At 42.2% G+C, this 25733-nt stretch overlaps 1 protein-coding gene and 1 long non-coding RNA gene across 2 annotated transcripts in view; one reads left to right on the forward strand and one right to left on the reverse strand.

Moving 5' to 3' along the window:
- The window catches only part of LOC134664571 (uncharacterized), a 513832-nt gene that overhangs the window by 270103 nt on the left and 217996 nt on the right, over positions 1-25733 (forward strand). The window lies entirely within an intron of this gene.
- Positions 1290-24731, reverse strand: LOC134664532 (ATP-dependent DNA helicase DDX11). The gene is made up of 15 exons (XM_063521225.1): positions 24465-24731; positions 24256-24376; positions 22448-22770; positions 21917-22083; positions 21361-21601; positions 20392-20540; positions 19527-19645; positions 16263-16570; positions 15171-15350; positions 13251-13445; positions 12046-12234; positions 11862-11968; positions 11298-11455; positions 1920-2020; positions 1290-1414 (listed from the first exon to the last, which is right to left on the reverse strand). The coding sequence occupies exons 1-15, from the start codon at positions 24582-24584 to the stop codon at positions 1334-1336; spliced, it is 2559 nt and encodes an 852-aa protein (XP_063377295.1). The 5' UTR covers positions 24585-24731; the 3' UTR covers positions 1290-1333.

The raw sequence follows: 25733 nt of genomic DNA on the forward strand, positions 1-25733 counted from the left end.
CGCTAAATTTTTATGTATGGAAATTTTCATAGTAAAGTGCCGGGGCGCGCCGGCTAACGTAGATCAGTCTGTCAAATGTGGTTGGTGCAACTGGCCCTAAGGGCCGATTGCACCAAACTGTTCGTACCGTTAGAGTTGGCTAAATTTGTATGTATGGAAAGTTTCATAGTAAAGCGCCGGGGCGCGCCGGCTGACGTTGATCAGTCTATCAAATGTGGTTGGTGCAACTGGCCCTAAAACTGACAAACCTTCATTTCTGCTGTACAACGCTCGTCGAGTCTCGGCACCACTCCGATCCAATCGGAGAAGCACGAAACGAGACGAGTAACGGCAACGCTTAAGTGGCTCCTGTGATGTTGCTTATGTCCATGGGCGACGATGACCGCTTCCCATCAGGCGGCTCGTCTGCTCGTTTGCTGACTATTACATTAGGCGAGAAGAGAGCAGCATGTACACACACGTTCTCGGCCTGTCTCGGGGTCTCTCGATGAGTGTACAGCCAGCAACACGTTGAGCACTAATGGCTTATCAATTTTTCCACTGGATTTAAAGGTCAAATGGCAGTGGCTTTTAGAAAATACTGACTAGTGACTAAGCTGTTTTACATCGAAGTCCCCTGGCCTAGCCCATCAGCTGGAGACGCTTATGATCTAACATAGCTTAAAGGCATCATAAGGTGTCAGGAATTGTTGACGAATTTTGCTTGTATTTTTATACGAAAGCTTCCTTGTGGCAAACGACAAAGTGAGGCTTTTTAGGGTTCCGTACCCAAAGGGTAAAACGGGACCCTATTACTAAGACTTCGCTGTCCGTCCGTCCGTCTGTCACCAGGCTGTATCTCACAAACCGTGATAGCTAGACAGTTGAAATTTTCACAGATGATGTATTTCTGTTGCCGCTATAACAACAAATACTAAAAACAGAATAAAATAAAGATTTAAGTGGGGCTCCCATACAGCAAACGTGATTTTTGACCGAAGTTAAGCAACGTCGGGCGGGGTCAGTATTTGGATGGGTGACCGTTTTCTTTGCTTTATGGTACGGAACCCTTCGTGCGCGAGTCCGACTCGCACTTGCCCGGTTTTTGCTTGGACACGACACATCGTCGGCCTAAGTCGCAAACCTCGTAACTCCATTTCAAGGAAATTAGTAATTGCTACCTTGGACAGCAATACTTATAGTCGCAAATCTCGTAACTCCCCCCGGAGGAGCTACGAGGTTTGCGACTTAGGCCGACGACATATAATTAAACAATAGGTCTAGTTAAATAAGTAAAAATGTTGTACATTTTTATAATCATTATTTATTACATTTTTAAATAAATAAATATGTTTCAAGAGTTTTTGTGCTTAGAAAAAAATTTCGCCATGCTCCCAACAGTAGGACCAAAACTGCAGTTAGACATCAGGGATTTCTAAAACAAATAATGTAATTTGTTAATACTAAGGCTTTTAAATTCTATGTTGCATTTGGATTCTTATAATAAGTACCGACACTTATATAAGGCTATTTGCAGGACTTTGAAATATAAGTAGCATTGATTTATTTTGGGAACTCAAATGTCTGTGGTAACAAATTTGAATTACTTGCAAGTTTCTAAAGCGTCGGCAACGCGCATTTGTCATCGCTGTCTATCCATAGGCTACGGTAACTGCTTTCTATCAGGCGAGCCGAATACTTGTTTGTCACCGAAGCGACATTAAAGGTACTTATATAATAAAATGGCAACCCTGCTCCATTTTGCCATGAGCAGAGTTGCCAGAAACAGGAACGAATGAAGAAGACCGGAGGAGGCATATGCCGACTGGCAAGCGGGCACCCAAAACGTTTAACAGTAGGGAAGAGCACGTAAACAGCATTTGGGTGCCACGACAAAAAGGCTATAAATAAATAAAAATGTAATAAAATGAACAACTTACTTGCACAAAAGATGGCAAAGCCGCCATAGTGTGCGGCCTCGAATACCTGTCGTCGACCATCAGCACGCAGGCGTAGTCCCTAGCATGGCGCACAGCACGACCTATAAATATCATAAAATAAATTGTCAGGTGACAAGCAAAACAGCCGTATTCGAACAATGAGATACGTCAAATACTAGATATTGAAACGATATGGATTGGATATGTCAGTGTCAATCAAGTGTCAAAATTGACGTTTCTTCAAACAATAACGTCACTTTTGACACTTGTTTGACACTGACATATCCAATACATATCGTTTCATTATCTAGTATTTGACGTATCTCATTATTCGAATACGGCTGAAAGTCACTAATAACTAAAAAAATAAATTATACAAAAATCGACCTTTAAGTACTAATAATTATGGTTCACTATGACTATGAACTTGTGGTGGTAATTAGTGAATTTTGCTTGCCACCTGACGAAATAATATAAAAATTTTACCTTCCAATAAAATTATTATTATGTTTCCTATCCACATCGGATATCTTCATTGAGAGAGTAACGCGATCGTTGACCAATGATGCCGCTAGCGTCTATGTAGTCGCTCCGCCCCACGCCGTGACGTAGTTCCGCTTCCACTTCCTGCGAACCGTTGCTCGCTTCCCGCCACTCGCCACCGCCATGTCATTGTTGAGGAGAAGTACCGTCGGCATAAAAGTAGCCTAGTAGCCTGCCAGGAAGGCATTACTCAGATATCCGATGTGGATAGGAAACATAATAATAATTTTATTGGAAGGTAAAATTTTTATATTATGTGTTCCGTACTCCACATCGGATATCTTCATTGAGACCTGTTTATTATCTCCTGGTGGCGAGTTAGCGGGCGCGCAAGCGATAGGGCTACACCTACTGTCATAGAACTCAGAGAACGAATAAATATGTATACACCATATTGCAACCCATGAAATCACAGTGACTCGTTATAATGTGAATTACAGGAAATTGAGAATTGAAATTGTAATCTCAGGTTCGAATCTGACGTTAAACTGGTTTAAGAGAATTCTCATTCGAAATCGCATCCGATCCGCAGAATCTCGGCGAGTCATGTTCCCAATTAACATAAGCGAAAATATCGCTAAGTGAATAGCTTTCCAGCCAATTTAGTTATTAAGTACATCGTGGATCAAAAGCAATCGTAGGCGAGGCCGGCTTGGATGAGACTGTGGCTGAAAGAAATAAGCGAAGTGTCCCCTAACATTTTGTGTAATTCTCGCAAGGTGACGTACCCAGACTACCTACTTATACTGGGTCTATACTTTATTCCGGAGCTTCTAAGAGTCCAGTCGGTAAGACACGTTATCTGGTTTAGAGCCGAATTTCGGACACAAAATAATAGCGTTAAAGTTATCTATATAATTGCCCGGGCTACAGTGTAGTAGAGTAAGGTCATTGACCCTGCGGCCTGATGCTAACAGCAAAAGTGCGGCAGCTATTCTATCGTACTTCTTCTAACGTACCTAACGTTGTAGGGCTATTTAAATTAGGGCAAGTAGATGTCTCGCGTCCCAAGCTGGTGCTTTGGGAGGCGCTGGTCTCGCTATTAATGGCGTTGGAAGAAGGCATAGTGTCCGATAGTGGTTCATACACAGCACTTGTGAGAGGCTTATGAACGAGTATCGTTCTGAAAGCTAACATGGATAATAGAAATAGACGTCTGAGATAGCTCGCTACTTCACTGGATAGAGGTACCTGGCAGTTGATCTTATTTTTGATGCACCATAAAGACCGTTTCTACATTGTGGCCGTACATGCAGCCTAGACAAGGGGACGATCTAGGGGCTCCCGTTACTGTTTTCTATACAAACACAGTACCGGAATCGGGAATATCCGGTTCTTCCATATTAGTGAGACAGTGACAGTTGCGTTTCGTTCGCTACGTAGCGTTAGACCTTGGCATGTTATATGCATGCGCCAGTCACGCCAGTAGCGGACGTCACTCCTGATCCCGCCAGCTCGGTGTTGGAGCGTCCTATCTGACAGGAGCTACGCCTCATTCTTAAGGTCGTTGACTCGTAAGGGAGGGCGGTCTGACGTTGTGTTCACTAGGACCGCCAGTAAATTGCAAGCTTACCACAGCTGCTTTAAGACTCCTTATCACGCCGTCGCAGTACACAGACTAGGCTGGGAGGTGGAGACATCCATGCCAAGTCTCACAGGCAGCTGTCAAAGGTCGTGGTAGCAGTTCAATGAGTCTGTTAAGAAATACCGTGGCACAGTGCGAGGGCTCTCGAAAGCGGAGGCCGGCCAACAAGGCGCCTGTCAGGTGAAGACAGTCTCGGCGGCTGCTGGGCGCAGCTGCCACTCGGGCGCGCAGTGACTTCTTGATAAACCGTTGCCCTCGGGGGTTGTACCGACCTGGCAAGTAGCAAGCAACCAGCGCGACCTGTAGACGATCTGCTGGCATCAGCAGTTTTTGCGACAGCCGTAGTAACGGAAGGGATGTAGTGTCGCCGTCGTTTTATGTATACTGTACCGGTGCGGTTGTATGTTTACACTTCTGTCGTCAGCGCTGCAGATGCGGCCCGTTAACGGTTACTCTTCGCTGAAAGGGCCTTACCTCGTACATTGTCTACCAATATTGGAGATTGTAACGGACTGCTTGCATAAGATGAGGAAGAAAGTGGTGCGAGGCTTTCGGCAGCTCTGTGTTGCTGGGGACTGCGAAGGCTTCACCTTCCTCCATGAACTAAAGTTTGCGAATTTGAGACTGAACAGAAGGCATTGAGTCTCATTTCTGCGAGAAACTCTGCAGCAAGGCAGGCCTGTATGTCGCGAAAAAGAAAACTTTCAATCGGTGTGTTGTGCCGCGTGTCCCACGTGATGTCTAGGAGCGTGATGGTCTAATTCGCTTTATCCGAAGAGACACCCTATATCGAGTTAGTATAGGGCATCGAGTTAGTAGCATGCTTTTAAGGAAATCGAACTGATGAAATCAAGTCTAAAATCGATTTTGGCGCTTTGCGTAACAAAACAGCCGGCCTAGCCGAGGTTACAATCGCTATCGCTTCGACAACGAAAAGCATCATGTCTCTCTATCACTCTTCCGTATTAGTCTGACAGTGACAGTTGCGTTTCGATCGCTACGGAGCGTAAGCGATGTGCATCTTGGCTACGCGGCCTGTTTCGATAAAGTCGAATACAGACAGATGGAAACTGCTGGAGTCCTCCTGGCCCCTTTCTCTTAGCACCGGAAACTCAAGCTTGTTCAGGCGCAGCGGGTTTATTTGTCCCATTTTGTTTATTATGGCTTTTCGCACGAGTTCGTCTTTGTAAGACGGAACTTAAGCTGGAGAGCGCGAGCAAGTAGAGATAATTATGTGAAGTCTGCAGACCTTTTCGATGCCATTCACCTCGGTTTCGAGCGGTCGCACAGGGCCTTGTCGCTAGCTGTTCTCCGGTTGGACCACTCCATGGCCTCGAGAAGTCGTAGGAGCTTCGAAGCGACACAGCGAAGTCGATCAGCACCTTTATGAAGCCCGGGAACACGACGTATTTTCCTCTGAGTATCGACATATCTTACCGCTTTCAACTCCGGGCAGTCGAGCCGCGCTAGGACGGGGCTCTTTACGACCTTGTCTGCCGTCGCCGGAGGATTCTTTAACCGAAACCAAGAGCTTAGCGGTCTGTTCGTGCTGTACCATACCATACCTATACCTGCACCATAGCTATAGGCGCCTGCGTACCTCAATGGAACCATGTGGACAGGACAAAACTGATACTGTGGCGCCCAGCGAGCAAGGGACGACATCGTCGTAGTTGCAGCATCGGTGGACAGCATCGGCGTGATTGTGGCAACCGCCGCCGCTCGGGAGGCGCCGGTGCGTGAAGCTAGGGGCGCCATCGTGGCGGCCGGCTCGGGGGGGGGGGTGGGGCACCGGTGCCTGAGGCCGGGCGGCTCATGGCGGCCGCCACTGGTTCGGGAAGCGCTGGTGCGTGAGGCGAGGACCCATAGTGGCGGCCCGCTCTAGAGGCGGGCGGCTCCATCGTGGCGGGGAGGCGCCGGTGCGTGCGGCGAGAGGCGCCATCGTGGCGGCCAGCTCGGGAGGCACCGGTGCATGAGGCGGTCGCCGTCTGGCTGGCTGGTCTGGGAGGCACTGCTGTGAGGCGAGAGGCGCCATCGTGGCGGCCAGCTCGAGAGGCGCCAGTGCGCAGGTGGTGGTGCCATCGTGGCGGGCGGCATCATCGTGGCGGGCAGCGCCATTGTGGCAGCCGCCGCCGCCGCGTCGATGCGTAATGCGAGAGGCGCCATCGTGGCGGCCAGCTCGGGGGGCAGGCGGTGTCATCGAGCGGGCGGCGCCATCATGGCGGCCACCGTCGCCAGGCTCAGGTGCGAGAGGCGCCGTCGTGGCGGCCAGCTCGACAGGCGCCGGTGCGCGTGACGGACGTTACCGGCACGGGAGGCGCCGATGGCTAGGCTCGTAGTTGCACGCATCATCACGGCGACGCTGTTGCCCTCGGCGGTGCCATCGTGGTGGCCACCACCGGCGCGTAGGTCACCAGCGACGTCATGACGGCCGGCAACCAACGCGGCGATCGTCGCTGTACTCGTAGCCTTTCCACTGCTTACACGTAACTTACCTTCCTTCCGCTCGAGCAGTCGGGACGCAGAAGCGGTCCGCCTTCACCTTGGCGCGATCCACCCGCGATGCGCCCGCAGCTGCAGGAGCGGGCGTGTGACGCGCAGAGCCACGCGGATCTCTCGGAGTCCCGCTGGACTGGAAGCGTCCGCACCGCAACTGCAGCAATAGGAGCGGGCGTGTAACGTCTCGTGGAGTCCCGCGGACTGGAGGCGTCCGCACCGTGACTGCAGCAACAGGAGCGGGCGTGTGACGTTTCTCGGAGTCCCGCGGACTGGAGGCGTCCGCACAGCGACTGCAGCAGCAGGAGCGGGCGTGTGACGTCTCTCGGAGTCCCGCGGACTGGAGGCGTCCGCACCGCGACTGGAGGCGTCCGCACCGCGACTGCAGCAACAGGAGCGGGCGTGTGACGTCTCTCGGAGTCCCGCGGACTGGAGGCGTCCGCACCGCGACTGGAGGCGTCCGCACCGCGACTGCAGCAACAGGAGCGGGCGTGTGACGTCTCTCGGAGTCCCGCGGACTGGAGGCGTCCGCACCGCGACTGCAGTAACAGGAGCGGGCGTGTGACGTCTCTCCGAGTCCTGCGGACTGGAGGCGTCCACCGTGGCCCGCAGCGTCGCGGTGTCTCGGAGTCACCTTGGACGACAGCAGAAGACGCGGCGCGCGCGGGCGGGGGCGGGCGCCGGGCCCGCGCCCCCGCGCCGGGGGACGGGGCGCCCCGGTCGCGCCGCAACTAACAACACGAGGTACTCCCAGGCTACTGCCTGAGAACCCTCCGCGAGTGTCGAAGTAACTTCTGAACGCCAATAAAATTAGAATATCTTAAACTGGCTCACCGGATGGCTCGAGACAATCCAAACCTCCTTATCGGCGAAGCGCGGCACCCGACAGCGGCGCGCGCAGGCCGTCCGCCGCCGCGCCGCCGCCGCCGCCGCAGGCACGATGCCCGCGCGTTCCCTCTCCGATGCGGAGCGACTTGTTACCGCTTGTTAACAAAAACCACTGACGCACTTCCTACTTCGATCTCGAAAATGCGAGTTAACGGTAACGATTTTAGCAGCATGGAATGTGAAAATTAATTTAGCGAGAAAAAAGTGGGTAGAATCGAAAAGCACCGTTCGATGACTTCGATCGCGAGACCGCCAAAAGACTAATTGTTCACGTTATTATTGTGAATTATGTTAAATTAAAGTAAAAAACGTGTTTATAAAACTACATGACTTTATTGACTGACACATTAATCATTCTTCTTATAAATCAACGAGAATAGTAACTTCATATTCTGAAAGAGGCCGAACATACTGCCCACCAAAATACTCTATTTTATACTATGTTTGTTATATATAAATAAGCTTTCAGAATATATGTATAAATCTTACTAATTATTACAGCCAAACTAACTGCATATTACCTATGTTTCCATCATCTAACTGTATAAAGACACCATCATCTTCTAACAGATAGAAATACATTCAAGGATATTTTTGAATATAAAATAAATCTTCTTTTAAAAGGCTAAAACATAAATTAAGAGTTACATTGCAACTATATACAAGTACCGCCACCTACCAGCTACCAATATAAACAAAACTGTATTATAATATACTAACATTGCAATATTCACTGCCCACCGTGAACGAAATGTTCTCTCTGACCTGGTGAGGATGAAATAAGTTTGAGTTTAACCTTAGCGCGAGGATTGACGTTCGATGACAATACCTGTCCCTTATATTGTTGCTGTATCTTTGCATTATCTGTCATCCATATCGCCTGCGGTGTTATTTCTCCGCTTGGTTTCATCATATGCTCAACATCTTTTTTTAGCAGTACGTGTAAAGGATACTCCTTAGTATGACCGTTTGTTGTTGAGGTAACATTATAAACTTGCGTGCATATATCTTCTTTCTTTAAGCAAGTTTGCATATTTGTACAACATTCAGTTTCATTTTTCAGGAATCTCTTAGAGTCGTTATCCTCCCTAACTCGATGTGTGACATGAAAACATCTGATTCTCTGTGTATTCGACGATGTGTGTAATTCTACCTTATTTTTAAAGTGTACGTTCTTGTCTCCGCTGCTACCAGAAGCCAAACTGCCAGTTGTTGTTCTCTTTAAATTCGATAACTCAACACCTCGAGCCGCGACTGCTGGCTCTTCAACTTTCTTTTCTGTTTTACAGACCAGTTGTTCAAAATTTGACGTCTCTCCATTTGGTTTGATATGTGCTGTCATTTTTGAGGCTTCTTTATTTATATCTCTTGCTATGTAAAACTTGTTCGTATGTGTTTGTATTGTCCTTCGATGATGTCGATGTAATAACGAATGATGCCGCCTTTTGCACACCTGACATGATGTCTTCTGTCTACAATACCTCGCTGCATGACTTGGTATAAGGCAGTTGAAACAGAGATTATTCCTTTGAACGAATTCGTACCTTTCTTCTATTGGTTGCTTTGAGAACTGTTTACAGTTGTAAATGTAGTGCTTGTTCTTACAGAATGTACATTGTATATCTCCTTTATCTTCACTGATTGTGGCATGGAATGTTGTGGCATGGAATGTCTTCGAAATAACAGGTCTGTACCTCTCGTTAACCAGTTCCACCATCTCAAGCGTCTTGTATCTAGTCTCCAAAAACGACTTTAACTTATCAAAGGTTGGAAAAACGTTTGTGTCCTCTTCATTGATCAACTCCTCCCAATGCTTGTGAGTTTCTGGATCCAATCTTGACACAACGATAAAAATAATGATTGCGTCCCATTCATGTGTTGGTAAGCCAAGATTCTTCAGAGTATTTAAACATTCGACTGATATGTCGAGTAGTTGTTTCAATTCAGATGCAGATTCATGAACAATTGTCTTTAGGCCGAAAAGCTTCTTAAAAATACAGTAAGCAATGAACCTTGTGTTATCATACCGCTTGTTTAAAAGGGTCCATGCTCGTGTGTAATTTTCGGCAGCAATTGAAAATTGTCTCAATAGATATTCCGCTTCACCTTTCAGATGAATCTTGAGGTAATACATACGTTGAACGTCGTCGAGTGAGCTGTTCTTGTGAATTAAAGTGGTGAACAAATCATGAAATGATTGCCATTCTGTGCAATCGCCACTAAAAGTAGGAATCGTGATTCGTGGTAGTTTTATTTCACCCTTAGACGTATGATTACCTGAAGTGTTTTTTGTAGTTTGGTTGTCTTTTATTTCGGTATACAACTGCTGTAAAGTTGTCTTCAGTTCGCCTTTGTATATAAAGTAACATTCATAAAAAGTATCGTACAGATCTTCAGAAAAATATGATATTACGCATTTGTCTTCCTCGGAAACAGTTGTAACCAATTTTTGATGTATACCTTTAAATTCTGTGTAATTATTTTCTAAAGTTTCTAATCGACTTTGTATGTATCCCACCGTAATTCTCTCTTTCGGTGACTTATTGAAGTTATCATAAGCCTTTTGAATCATCTTCAAGCCGTCCGTTTGAAGTATCAATAGCTTTTCTACAGAACTCATGTTGTATGCGAATCTTTAAGTAAATCTTGATGTATGATATGACGAACAATATTTGTATAATTTTAGATCACAGTCTTTCTAGTTATCCGGTTCGTTTAGGACCATGTTCACGTTATTATTGTGAATTATGTTAAATTAAAGTAAAAAACGTGTTTATAAAACTACATGACTTTATTGACTGACACATTAATCATTCTTCTTATAAATCAACGAGAATAGTAAACTTCATATTCTGAAAGAGGCCGAACACTAATAGTGGCGATCTCTGCCATATCTCACTATTTAATCGACCGAGCTTTGGATCGGAAATGTTAAAGCACCATGCTGCAAAAATATACGCAAAAAATATTTGCGGACCATCGGTCAAGACGGTCGACGAAACAATGACATGGCGGTGGCGAGTGGCGGGAAGCGAGCAACGGTTCGCAGGAAGTGGAAGCGGAACTACGTCACGGCGTGGGGCGGAGCGACTACATAGACGCTAGCGGCATCATTGGTCAACGATCGCGTTACTCTCTCAATGAAGATATCCGATGTGGAGTACGGAACACATAATATATGGGACAATCTTATTTACTACCTAGCTCCACAGTAAGCTTGAATAAAGCTTCTGTTGTGGGTATGTAAATACTTAAATACATAGAAGTTGTAGAAAACATCTATTGGCTCCTCTACACGATGGGCCAACGCCGGCCACTCCAAGGGACACAGCCATGCGGTAGAATGAGACAGCAATATCACTTGCTCCCTCTAACGCATAAATGCGTCCCATGGAGTGGCCGGCATTGGCCCATCGTGTAGAGGAGCCATATAACTCAGGAACAAATCGGTGGCCCTAGTGAGTAAAGTGTACAAGTCTCGGGCAGCGCACCCTTTTAGGGTGTAAGTTCCACGTAACACTTATGCCCTTTTACACCTATGCTGCGCGAGACTTGTAGCCATTTGCACAAGGTCTACAGAAATGGCCTTATCATGATTTGAACTCGGGACCTGCACAGTAGCACAGAATAAATAATAGTACTAAGTACAGAAGACTCACTCTCTAACAAAACGCGTCTGTTACGATCAGCACAGATATGGCCGCTAGGTGGCGCCAGCGCCACGCGCGGGTTATGGCAAACCCCAAAATTGGGGCCGAACGGATGCACTTTTAGCTACCTGTAGCAAAGCGACGAAATCGCGGAGTGAGACACGCCTGATAGTAGGCAGGGTCACTACCGATTAGGCTCCGAGGCCGTTGCCTTACCTATGCATTGGTTGACCGCCTTCATACACAAATTCTCGTAGTACGCACTCCCTGAGCCGTTAGTTCTGTTTAGATAGTTAATTTTTTCTTGGAGTTCAGGGGATTTTACGTTTGGGTACGGCATACCGATTACTATGATGCAGCGGCCTAGGTCGTCGCTGCAAAGAATTTAATGTTCAATAAGTTATCGTTGAAATTTCGTTGCTTATCGTTATATAGAAAAGATAAACTGCCCGATTCGAACTTTAATATACGTCAATAAATAGATCTAGAAAAGATATGGATTAGATGTGTCAGTGTCAAAAGTGACGCATTTGTTTGAAGACACGTCAGATTTGACACTGACATATCTAATTCGTATCGTAATTCTAGGTCTATTAATTGCCGTTTCTTAAAGTTCGAATTGGGCCGAAAGAATTTGTTTATTGTAAGTGCTTCTCGATTCACTACAGTTTGGGGCACAGTCTGCCAGCACCCCATCGGTTTTCGTACGAAGGTAAGTTGGGTATATCACGCACAAAAACGTCAAAATTTAATTTCGAAATGTACATACAGAATACATACCTGAAATTGAGCCCCTCGCTTAGTTTTCCACCTACAACGCTTAACATCAACGCGCCATTTCGATTCCCATCTCTACTTTTAACAGCTGCAGCAAACTTATTCAAAACCTGCAACCGAAACGTAAATAAATAAACTAGGTAACTGAAAATGAACTTTATCACACATCAATAAGGCTGAAAATTACCTGATCAACTTCAGCAGCAGATTTCGGTTCGCGGAAGATGGATTTCTTCTTAGAAATAGTTTCGATGACTTTGTTCGCAACTAAGTGCTCATAGACTGTTTTCTCGTAGGAATATGATGGTAGGAAACAAACTACGCCGCCTGGTACGATGCTACACACGTTTCGTAAGATGCTGCTCACTTCTTTTAACTGAAATGAAGATTGAAATAAACTAGTAGTTCGCTCCGAACTGAGAAATCGCGATTCGCCAAAAACGTGCAATTGAAGAAATCGTTTTTGAACGGCAGAATTATATAGGTACGTACAGTGGATACATACGACATCTATTTAATATTAGATGCGGTTGAATAAAAATGTAGAAATCCAAGATGGTCGCCGTTAAATATTATATTAAAACGGGTCACTCGCGTATTTTAAGTCGGAAATTGCTAATATAAAATTATGTATTGTGTGTAATTACTAATTATGTATGGCTCACTCCGCGATTTCGTCGCTTTGCAACAGGTAGCTACAAGTACATCCGTTCCACACCAATTTTGTTGGCTAGCCATAAGCCGCGCGTGGCGCTGTCGCCACCTAGCGGCCATATCTGTCCTGATCGTAACAGACGCAGACGCGTTTTGTTAGAGAGTGAGTCTTCTGTACCTAGTACTATTATTTATTCTGTGATAGAAGGTTTGTTATTAAAATGGCGGCCGTTTCGATTAGATCTATGTATATTAAGAACTGAACAAAAACCGGGCAAGTGCGAGTCGGACTCGCGCACGAAGGGTTCCGTACCATAAAGCAAAAAAAAACGGAAAAAAATGCAAAAAGAAAACGGTCACCCATCCAAGTACTGACCCCGCCCGACGTTGTACTTTGGTCAAAAATCACGTTTGTTGTATGGGAGCCCCATTTAAATCTTTATTTTATTCTGTTTTTAGTATTTGTTGTTATAGCGGCAACAGTAATACATCATCTGTGAAAATTTCAACTGTCTAGCTATCACGGTTCGTGAGATACAGCCTGGTGACAGACGGACGGACGGACGGACGGACGGACGGACGGACGGACGGACGGACAGCGAAGTCTTAGTAATAGGGTCCCGTTTTACCCTTTGGGTACGGAACCCTAACAAGATGGCGGTCGATTTTTTGGTTAAGATTTTCAAGCATACAAGGTGAGACCATGTCCATGTATCACAGATTACAGGCCAGACTTACCAATTCTTTACTCATCCTGTTCTCATAGGAGAAGTTAAGACTGACGTTAGAGGGTCCCTTGGACAGGCAGACTCCTAATACATTGTCCGGCGGCACAACGTGACCGCATTTCACCACGTTCACTTCTTTGCCCTCGGTCTTCAGTAGGTCTTTGAATTCGCTGATAGGCTCCATGGTTCCTCCAGCTAAAATCACCTGAAAATAATTGACCAAGCTTCAGTGAAGGTCTCCGTTTCAGCTTGGGCAAAAATGCTTTCTTATGTACGGATATGAAAAAAAATCCGCAGTGGGAAACCGCGTATCTGACTGAGCTGGACAGTCTGCCAACAGGGAGGGATGGCAGGAGATCGTGCGTAGAGCTGTGTCCGCCTCTACTACCGATGCGGACGCCCCAACGTGACCACGACCGCTCTATCAAGAGCGATACGACAGAGAAAATGTACGGATGTTCTCCTCTACAAGTCGCAATTCTCAACCGATTCTCGTGAAATTTAGTAAGCAGGTTCGATTAACTTTTGACCGCCTAAAACGTCAACTGATGCGCGCGGCAACAGAGGGGCTACCGCGAAAACCGAAATTCGCAAATTGCGGGGATCTTTCTCTTTTACTCCAACGTAATTAGAGTGACAGAGAAAGATGCCCGCAATTTGCGAACTTCTATTTTCGCGGTTATAGCCCAGCTTTTTGCATTCCGAAAAGGTTCACGATGACGCGCCGTACACGATAGGCGTTGAATAGTTTTTATTACGATTTTGGATGTTTTCCAAAATGGCGGAGTTACATTTATTGAGTTTTAAGCTATGCTCGAGGTCTACACCTGACAGCCACTACTTTAAGTTTTTGTATGCAACCTTTTGAACTTTTTTAATTTAAAGGATGAAAAACTCGAAATCATGCCCTTCTGGAATACCGGTCCAGCCGCTATAACTGAGGATATTATTCCACCTAACCAGTTTCCTTGTCCAATTTATATTGCATCTCACATTTTGCTTACTGAGAGAGTGAGACGCAATGACATTGGTCAAAGAAATTGGACAGGTGACATCCTGAGTTATTGATTAACCTACCAAAATACAAAACCACCTGCATCTGTCACTGAACGACCTGACTTTAACCTACATTATTTGATCATGTAATGTTTTCATCTTACCCTCGACTGGGTTACGTTCCCAGCTCCGAGTGAAAACTCGTCTATCCACCATATGCCAACAGCGTATACTATCATATTTCGGACACACAGTGCGCAGAGGTGACGAAAGTTTGGAAAAACTGATAGTGATTGGACACACCGAAGGCAGGAGATCACGCGGTCGTTCACCAATAAGATGGACCGATCAAGTTAAAGACTCGTCATCCTCTGCTTTCTACACGGTCGTCAGAGACGCGTTGGACAGAAACCGGTGGAGACAGATCATCCGCTCCAGATGCAACCCTGATACTGACCACGATCCTCAGACATGAGGGACCGACCAAAGAGAGAGAGAGAGAGAAGAGGGTTACGTTATTTGAGGCTAGCTTTTGTTTACTCTTTTTAGGGTTCCGTACAAAAAGGGTAAAACGGGACCCTATTACTAAGACTGCTGTCCGTCCGTCCGTCTGTCTGTCACCAGGCTGTATCTGACGAACCGTGATAGCTAGACAGTTGAAATTTTCACAGATGATGTATTTCTGTTGCCGCTATAACAACAAATACTAAAAACAGAATAAAATAAACATTTAAGTGGGGCTCCCATACAACAAACTTGATTTTTGACCGATGTTAAGCAACGTCGGGCGGGGTCAGTACTTAGATGGGTGACCGTTTTTTTTTGCCTTTTTTTGCATTATGTTACGGAACCCTTCGTGCGCGATTCCGACTCGCACTTGCCCGATTTTTTAAATACCTAAAGATATAGACTATAGAGCAAAAAAAACACTCACAGATCGACACTGTTTGACGACATCCGAGAAATGCTCGGCCGGATTCAACAACAAGTACTTCAATAGACCATTCTCGCCGCTCTGGACTAGTACTCGTCCGTTCTCGCTGCGATCGCAGAGTCTATCCAGAAAGTCTAGAATGGCGTACAGGCCGCTGCCTGCTGAGGTTTCTGTGGGGGCCTGTAAAAGAAATAAGTTCATTTTAAATACTTACACCCTGATTCATAAAACTTTACGGGCCCTTTTAGTTAAATAATGTTATTTATGTTTTATCCCTTTCTTACAAACACATAAGTCAAAATGACAGATAAAGACAAACGATTCATAGCTAATTCAGGCCCGTTAGGCACCGTGTACACGCGCCCTAACGCGTTAATGAATGACGCCATTAGTAATTTACTTCGTAGATACTTTCCATACTAGTAGCTCACACATATCACAGAGACAACACACATATGTAATCCCTACTAATATTAATGCGAAAGTAACTGTCTGTCGTTACCCTTTTATAGTTGGTCAAGCAGATCTTGTCAGTAGAAAAAGGCGGCAAATTTGAAAAATGTAGGCGCGAAGGGATATCGTCTCATAGAAATTTTGAATTTTGCGCCTTTTTCTACTGACAAGATTTGCTTGACCATCTATACCTACGCTTAAACCGCTGAACCGATTTAGGTGAAATTTGGTATGTAGAAAGTTTGAGGTCCGATGGGGCTAGCTTTTATCAATCATCATCCCACGCTGACGAAATTGCGAACCCCGGATAAGTTGCCTGAACTGCTTTTACCTAGACGTAAACACAGGGGCGACCTATGGGGAAAGTTATGCCTTTGAAATAAGATCTACGAATTGGCAATTAACAGTTTATGGACACAAGTAATAAAGTCAGTATCAAACTAAAACTTTTTTCTTTTTTTTTACCTATTTGATTCTGATTGTACAAACGGAGCTCTAGTCTCAGCTTAGGGTGGTATTCCACCAGTCCAATTTCTTTGTCCAATGTCATTGCGTCTCACTCTCTCAATAGGCAAAGCGTGAGACGCAATTGGACAGATGGAATATAATTTTATATTGCCCTTAAAATAAAATAAATACCTGTATTGCCGGTTTCATTTCTTCTTTCACTTTTTCTATGACCTCAGTTTTCTTCTTAGAGATGTTGCTCAAGAAATCTTGGAACGAACTTTTTTTGTCGACTGTACGTTTGCTCTCCTCCTGTAACGCCTGCTGACTGTACCGCATAGAAAACCCGTGTAGTTTAGGAGCCAGGCGAGTTTTTCGACAGAATTCTACCAGCGGTCTCAAGTTCATGTGATCGATTTCAGCCTTTATAACGAAGTCCTCAAGGGTCATTATAGTTGTGTCGTCTTGTTTTTCGGCTGTAGATTTGGGTTTTATCATACCTAGAATTTTTAAAAATATATATGTATATGAAGATTTCATTAGGTTATCCATATTAAACTTTAGGTAAACAAACAGAACAAGCTTTTAATCCTTGATTGTTTTATTAGGGTTCCGTACCCAAAGGGTAAAACGAGACCCTATTACTAAGACTTCGCTGTCCGTCCGTCCGTCCGTCTGTCACCAGGCTGTATCTCACGAACCGTGATAGCTAGACAGTTGAAATTTTCACAGATGATGTATTTCTGTTGCCGCTATAACAAGAAATACTAAAAACAGAATAAAATAAAGATTTAAATGGGGCTCCCATACAACAAACGTGATTTTTGACCAAAGTTAAGCAACGTCGGGAGTGGTCAGTACTTGGATGGGTGACCGTTTTTTTTTTGTTTTTTTTTGCGTTATGGTACGGAACCCTTCGTGCGCGAGTCCGACTCGCACTTGCCCGGTTTTTTAAGGACTAATCCCAATAAGACCAATAGTTTCCCCCTTGGATAGGAGAAGTGTCAGGTGGCAGACGATTACGAAAAATATTTGTCCCTTTTTAGATTAGGTTAGCCCCGTGGCTTGTGCACAAATCACGCGAGGTTCGATAGGGGACGGGGGGTTCACAAAAAAATCACGATAGATCACAGATAAAGATAAAGATAAGATAAAAAATAGTTTATTCATGTAGGCATATTACAATGCGCTTATGAACGTCAAATAAATTTACCGGCTCCAACCGTTCACCTCTGCCCCGAGAAGATTTAAATCCCCCCTCAATTGGAGGAGGGTATCCCAATATGGGACCGGCAACAAACTCGGCGGGACACATCTTTTCAAAACATTATTACATCTTATAATTAACATGCATTACGAGTAATTAAGAAAAATACAATTTAAATTACTATAGAATTCATGCAATTATACTCAGTGAGTACATAACTTATAGAATTTGATATAAAAAATAAACATATATGTACATGAAATCACAAATACGTAGCTCTTTCAGAAAACAAATCAAATCTTACAAAAGGAAAAGAAAATAAAATCAATAAAAGAAATGAGAATACATATTATATGAATCTAACTGATTGTTATGAGATGCTTTCATACAATTTGATGTGCTTTCTTACCTGAGCTGAGTCACCTTTAACTCTACACATAATACAATGTTTTTAATTGCTACTTGTCGTTATTACAGTTTCTGGTTTGGACCATGCATGTTTGTCTGTCAAGTAGTCCTCGACTCTGTAATAAGCCTTCAACATCAATGACTTTTTTAAGTAATTCTTAAGAGCTGGAAAGGGTAATCTTAAAGCATCCTCAGGTAACTTGTTATAAAAATGAATGCATTGCCCAACGAATGACTTCTGTACTTTACGAACACGAAACTTTCTGATAGCAAGCTTATTTTTATTTCTAGTATTATAGTTATGGACATCAGAATTCTTAGTGAAGGAGTCTAGATTCTTAACAACATAAATAATACTATCATATATGTATTGGGAAGCTACAGTTAAAATATTAATTTCTTTAAAAAGTTCTCTTAATGATTCACGCACCCTTAAATTATATATAGAACGAATGGCTCTCTTTTGTAAGACAAATATAGTCTGTATGTCAGCTGCTTTGCCCCAAACCAGAATACCATATGACATTACACTATGAAAATAACTATAATAAACAAGGCGAGCTGTCTCAACATTAGTCAATTGTCTAATTCTCCTCACAGCGTAAGCGGCCGAACTTAATTTGTTTGCTAGTGTTCTTATATGAGGACTCCATTGTAGATTTTTGTCCAATGTTAAACCAAGAAACAGTGCTTTATCTACCATCTCTAAGCATTCATTATTCAAAAGTATCTTAGTATCGACTGGTTTAACATTCGACAAAGAAAATCGAATGCATTTAGTTTTCTTAGCATTAAGAAGCAAATTGTTCTAAGTAAACCAGTTTAGTACATTAACGAGTGTGCTGTTAATTACACTGTAATCGGTAGATTTACGATTAACCTTAAAAAGTAATGATGTGTCATCAGCAAAAAGAACAATTTCACAAAGATTTTCTACTACACATGGCAAATCATTTATATAAACCAAAAACAGGAATGGACCCAAAATAGAACCTTGTGGCACTCCTAATTGGACTACAGTACCGCTAGACCGGGTTTTGTTTACAACAACTGTTTGTGTTCTGTTGGGGGATGGGGGGTATAAGGAAACCTTACGTGTATTTTTCTACAGTGAACGAAACTAAGAAATAAAACCGGGCAAGTGCGAGTCGGACTCGCGCACGAAGGGTTCCGTACCATAATGAAAAAAAAAAACAAAAAAAAAACAAAAAAAAACGGTCACCCATCCAAGTACTGACCACTCCCGACGTTGCTTAACTTTGGTCAAAAATCACGTTTGTTGTATGGGAGCCCCATTTAAATCTTTATTTTATTCTGTTTTTAGTATTTGTTGTTATAGCGGCAACAGAAATGCATCATCTGTGAAAATTTCAACTGTCTAGCTATCACGGTTCGTGAGATACAGCCTGGTGACGGACGGACGGACGGACGGACGGACGGACGGACGGACAGCGAAGTCTTAGTAATAGGGTCCCGTTTTACCCTTTGGGTACGGAACCCTAAAAAGACCTACCACATGAGTAGATACTTTTTCTCGGTTACGTTAAACATAAATCTTCACTCTGCACTTCAAAATAACGAGTCCATTTAACGAAATTAGAAAAATAAACAAGATTTTCTATTTATCTTAAAATTAGGTCGAATGAAAAAAATTCAAAAAATACACGTGAGGTTGTGTTTAGCCAAAAACCTCACCAAATATCACCAAGGGGGAAGGGGGTCAAAAAGTAGCCGAAAACACCTCGCGTGATTTGTGCTCAACCCCATGCCAAGCTGACCTCAGGCTCTAATAGCATACAGTGGCAAAAATCCTGGAGAACGCTAGAAAAATAATATCTTACCAACGAGTTTTCCCACAACGAAGCTCACTTGGTTCAGCGTCAAGAGGTTCTTACTGCTCAGTCTGGCTCTATACTTGTCGATGTATAACTTCAAGAATGTTCTCACAGCAGTTAGTTGCCTGGGAACATTGCAATAATATCACCATCAAAGATTTATACCCTCCTAAGGCCCACGGTCCTACCTATAGTACCTCTTCAGTTCGAGGAAATTTAAATCCTATTAAATTGGAACAGAGTCCATTTTACTATGTTTCGTAAAATTTTCCAACAACGCAAAATCAACTTTAATTCCTACACTATAGGTTCATTTGTATGGCTGGGTCTTGGGAGGACAGACTGTAGAAAGTGAGAAAAGCTATGTAGTGTAAAGGCTCCTGTACACAATGGGCTGGCGGTAAAAAAAAAGACAACTACAGCCCAGTGTTGGCCGAAACGTTAATGCAATTGACCATTCTTGACCATTAACCATTACAAATTGAACCGTCAACTGTAACAGTCCATTACCGTTTACGGTTCAATTTGTAATAGTTAGGGTCGGTTGCACCTAACTGTTCGTATCGTTAAAGAGTTCGCTGAATTTTTATGTATGGAAAGTTTCATAGTAAGGCGCCGGGGCGCGCCGGCTGACGTTGATCAGTCTGTCAAATGTGGTTGGTGCAACTGGCCCTTAATGGTCAATTGCAATTAACGTTCGGCCAACACTGCTATAGCCAAGGTAAATAAATCAGAGGGGCTACCGCGAAAACCGAAATTCGCAAATTGCGGGGATCTTTCTCTTTTACTCCAATGAAGGCGTAATTAGAGTGACAGAGAAAAATGCCCGCAATTTGCGAACTTCGATTTTCGCGGTTATAGCCCAGCTTACTTGGCGGACACTGGTGCGGAATGTGCGTTCTCCAAGGCAGCTGTGAGGCCGTGCGCTTCGTCTAGTATCAGCACGTTGTTGTGAAGCTTGAGCGAGACGCCGGACCGGGCGCCGGCGCTCACCATGCCCGCGTGGCTTACTAACACCACCTGAAATCAAAAGCGATTGTTTTTCTACCCTTCGGGTGTAGGCCCCCTTCATTTTACGCCATTTGTCACGGTCTTGTGCAACCTGGAGCCACTTCTTCCCCGCAGTCCTTTTGATGTCGTCGTCCCAAAGCATCTTGGGTTTACTTTGAGGACGCTTTTCCCCCCATGGTCGCCACTCGAATTTAACATCTATAGATTATTATCTACGGCAGCTTGATGCATTCACCAACCCACGGCACTCTTTGGCTTTATGACATCGTCTAGAAATATCGTTTCATACAATGTGACAATGTAGGTATGTAGTGTTTTTAATACATTTTAGTCAACACTGGTACTACTGACTACTTAAATTTTCAAAATATTGGTGGCTGGAAGGGCCGCGACGTCACTGGCACCATTTGTATAGGTACCCACTAACCAGTATATTATCCACTCATTTTACACTTCTACATCCCCGAAACAATAGGTTTGTGGTTTTATTTTTGAAATACATACAATTACATACCCTTAAAATGACCAGTATTTTGTAGCGAATGAACGAATTGACTTGAAAAGTATCTCGCTGCCACTGGAAGTGATCATAAGATCATAAAGTAATGGTAGTTTGCAATCGTGGACAGTTAGGGTGGGTCGCCTTTCCAGCCTTCGCAAGTTATAATTAGGTATAATGTATGGGAAGTTTCACAGCTAAATTTCTATTCTATTCTAAATCAGACCGCAATATTACGATCACGAGAGCTCCTATGAGTAGGAAGTGCGAGTCGTCTTACATAATATTCTGTTAGTGATAAGTAATTTCTAAAATTCGATACAATCTTACCTCAGCATCTTCAAGAGCCATCCTCGAAGCGTAATACGGACAAGCCTTGAGCGTTTTTCCGCATTTCACCAAATCCTCGATATCCATCATTTCGACTAGCATCGTCTCTTTCAGGCGCGTTATGTTGCTATGGTTGTAATAAGGACAGGAAGTGCAGGATTTTGTTTTCGTTTTCTTAAGGACTTTGCCGTCTTCGTCTACTGATGTTGATTTGTTTTTGGATTTTTGCATGTCTAAGCATCTGAAAGCACAGTAAATAGAATAAATTAATAAATGTTGCACAGTGGCTACCTAGAACTATGGTGACATGGTTAAATGAACATAAGGAGGTCACCATAATATTGCAACGAAATAAGACCTACAAGTAGGGAACAAATCCAAATATTATATGTATTACGTAAATATTTTGACTTATTTATAAATTTTCCTTAAAATTACCGACATCTTTCCCAAAAAAAATTTCACAAACTTTTCACAACTTTTCCATCTGTTGGAACAGAATCATCTCAAATCTTTACATGGATGGCAACATGCTGTAAATAAAAAGAATTCCTACCTTTCATTAATTAAATTAACATTTTTCAGCCTGGACACCTCAGTATTGATGCAATAGTGTTGCCTGGAAGCCAGGGTAACCACTCTTGTGTCTTCTTTGAACACTGTCCTCTTTATTTCACCAATGAACTGGGACAGCTGACTGTGAGTCCTGCTGCTAATGTATATCTGCAAACAAAAAAGAACCTTATAGATAATATACTCAGGTGTATTTTTGTGTGTCTTAAGATTGAAAATGATAAGGAATCTGTTTAGTATTCTCATGAAAAATTTGAAGAAATATTGTGGTTTAAATAATTTAATTACAGCATTTTCAGCATGGAAGAACTACATTAAAAGTTGAAAACTCAATTTACAGGCAATAAACAGACATGGAGCTTCTTATTATGAATTTCGGCCAAAAAATAATAATAACACCATAATGATTAGATGTAAGTACTTATAGATATTAGTCATGTTCAATTCTTTACCTTAACTCACTGAAGTAAAGTAAATAGTGTATAATCATGCAAAAAATATACCCTAAGCATACCTTAGTATCATTATTTTCATTTTCTTCAGTTTCTTCACCTTCATCTTCAGATTCACTGTCCTTTTCACACTCTTCCAAAATCAAATCTACATCTTCTTTATCTTCTCCGTTTTCCTTATTATCTACTTCCAAATCATCTGTATTCTTATTTTTATAATCTATAGTTTTCTTTACATCATGTTTTTCTTTCTTCTTCACTCTTTGTTTCATTTCATTAAACAAGTCTATCCTCTTTTTGTGGGTTGCAAGTTTTAATTGTAATGCTATCAGATTTCTTTTTATTGTTATTTCTTCAAATTTTTCTTCCAGCCAGTTATCGGTAGCTGAAGAAATTGTTACAAAATTTATAACACCAATTATTTTTTATTGTAATTGCAAGAAACATTTTTTGTTATTCCCGAGCTGACTGATCTGAACAGCATAACTGATCGAAGATATAATTACTTTCAAGAACCTTAACATTTACACTTATTTTTCTCAAAAGATAAGTTTTTTACATGACCAACTGCAGTAAAACCAATCAGTTACAAAAAATTTTGAAGCCACCGCTATCTATTTAATTAACATGCTCACATTGTAGCACTGGGCAGAAAGACCTGATACGAAGTATGGTTAAATATGAGTTATACTAATTGCCTCGGTGGATGTGTTAAGTAGCCAGATGAATCTTTCAAGCTGTAGATTGTTCTGACTTTCATACACTTAGGTGCAAAACTGTCCCAATAGTAGCATCTTAGTAGAATGTCGAGAAGTGGATGTCGATCGAGGAGAGGGGCACATGGTTAATACATACCAGTACTATTTAAAATTTCCTACAAATCAGCCTTACATATGATATACTTAGAATTTACGGTTATTTTGTAATAGGGAACCATACATAATTAAGAAATTCAGCCTCTATAAAATAAGGTATCAACTGTTTAAATCACAAACATAGTTTTGTAGTTATTGCAGAGTAAAAGTCGTCTTGAACATTGAACTAACAAACACTTTCTATGGCTGTTTTTAATGGTACACTTTTGCACCGAACTATAAGCCACCTAAAAGTAACTTGAAAAATATGCCCCATTAAAGCAATTGCATGATGATTTTATAGAGGCAGAATTTCTTAATTATGTATGGTTCCCTCCCTATTTGGAGTTTCCATAAGAGGAACTAGAAATATCAGAAAAAATGAAAATGTGTTTTTTTCTACTTTTCGATTCTAAATTACAAAATAACCGTAAATTCTAAGTATATCATATGTAAGGCTGATTTGTAGGAAACTTTAAATAGTACTGGTATGTATTAACCATGTGCCCCTCTCCTCGATCGACATCCACTTCTCCACATTCTACTATACTTCGTTTTTTTTAGCATTAGAAATTAGGTAAACAATCTTGATGTGTCTTTTAATTGAAAAACACATTTTAAAAATAAGTTACGGCAAATACGTAACAATTATGAATCTAATACGATTACTTATATTCTCCTGCTTTCATAAGTAATAGTTATTGATTTTTAAAAAGCGTTTTTCGATTAAAAGGCATGCCAAGATCGCTTAACTTCTTTCAAGTTCTTTCTAATGCTAAAAAAAACGAACTATAAGATGCTACTATTGGGACAGTTTTGCACCTAAGTGTAGGAACATTTTTATATATTTTTAGCACTCACCCAGAGCCTGTGCAGAAAGAGTTGTGGAATATAAGGGAAGCAATTCATTCTATGACTTTTTTCTGCACAGCCAAGTATGCTCATACTGTTTACAAAAATTCATAAGCAATATCATTTTTGGACAACAGGGACAACTACAAATAAAATAAACTTACTCTGTATACTTGACATTTTTTGTTTTAAATCGGCAATTTCCTTCTGTAAAGATTCCAGATATTTTTTATAACTATCTTTCTGCCACTGTAGCGCTCCACAGCAAATGCTCAACGACTTTCCCTAAAACAATCATATCAACATAACCTATTTCATATATGTGCTTTACAACAAAGTTACTGGTAATTGGTATAACATTATATGAACTTACGGTTCCTGTAGGGCTCTCAAAGATACCTAGATTGTATTTTTCAATAGTGGCGTACAATTCACGCATAAATTTCTTTTGAATTTCGTATGGTTCAAAAGGAAATGGAAATTGAACATCCATTGTGCACAATTACTTATTCCGATGGTATTCATTAATATGTAGATCGTTTAAGTTTCTCTCTCGTATAACACACTCAATTGTATAAATAATTACTTTGAATTAATAAAGAAAACAATATTATTTCTTTTCGCGCCTTTGACAAACAAATCATCAAGTCTCGGAGTCATCAAGTTGAACAAGTCATAACAAGTGCACAGCTGTCAGCCTCAGATCAGATGTCAACTGTCAAAATTTCTATTGTAGGGGTTGTTTCAGAATTAATCATTATAGTTGGTCAAACAAAATTTGTTAGTAAATAAGAACAAAAATAACTATATTCATCCTTTTCTTTTTTGTTTTGTAAGTACTAGTGTAAGACAAAGATAGTATGATTCTCTCCAAGGCCCCTACCTTTATTGTTCTATTTGACGGCGCAGCAACTAGTATCATTTCTCTCTCCTCGCTCTTTTAAAATGCCATTTGTCAAAAAAGGACAACTATACTGTTGACAAGATGGACTTCAAATCCAAGTGGCCCCTTTTTAGGCGACCCGGGTTGTGCATGTGTGCGTAAAAACGTATATGTGTGCTCTTTTAGGGATGTGAAAAGTCGATTTTAATCATGTTATATATCGATAAACGCTACACAGCGGAACGAAATAGCGATTAATTGAAGCTTCAATATCTTCGTTAAACATAAACATAATTGAAATGCTAATGGATAATGAATATATTATAATGTAATAAAATAATTCAATTATTGCGGACCACCTATTTTAATAGGTATTTATGTATTTTAATTAAATATCTGAACTTTCCCTTGGTTCTCTCCTGGGGCGTGACTACAAAATTGTGATCTGATAACCACAATAAAGAAAAAAAGCGTTTTTGTTCATTTTAGGTATAGTTAAACCTTTGAAGTAAAATTAAAATTGCAAGAAATGTCGGTAGTTTATCGATATGACTTTATCGACATGGCTACAGCAAAGTGGGTCGCTTTGTTAATCGTACACTAAACAAAAAGTGGTCCCACTGACAGCTCGCTTGGAAGGCATCTGTATATATTCTTATATCTATGATTCTCTCTGTCTATGTTTGAAATGAGACAGTCCATTGACAAATTATAGTATCTTGCCAGTAGAAAAAGGCGGCAAATTTGAAAAATGAAGGC

The sequence above is a fragment of the Cydia fagiglandana genome, chromosome 5 (genome assembly GCF_963556715.1).
Source record: "Cydia fagiglandana chromosome 5, ilCydFagi1.1, whole genome shotgun sequence".
NCBI lineage: Eukaryota > Metazoa > Arthropoda > Insecta > Lepidoptera > Tortricidae > Cydia > Cydia fagiglandana.

Excerpts from the sequence above, each read along its gene's own strand:
- LOC134664532 (XM_063521225.1), bottom strand. The coding sequence starts at position 24,584 with ATGGATGTTCAATTTCCATTTCCTTTTGAACCATACGAAATTCAAAAG. Across the intron at positions 19,646-20,391 it reads TCCGCACCAGTGTCCGCCAA|GCAACTAACTGCTGTGAGAA; the intron begins GTAAGCTGGGCT and ends CAATGTTCCCAG. Across the intron at positions 2,021-11,297 it reads GGCGGTCAACCAATGCATAG|GTCGTGCTGTGCGCCATGCT; the intron begins GTAAGGCAACGG and ends TGATATTTATAG.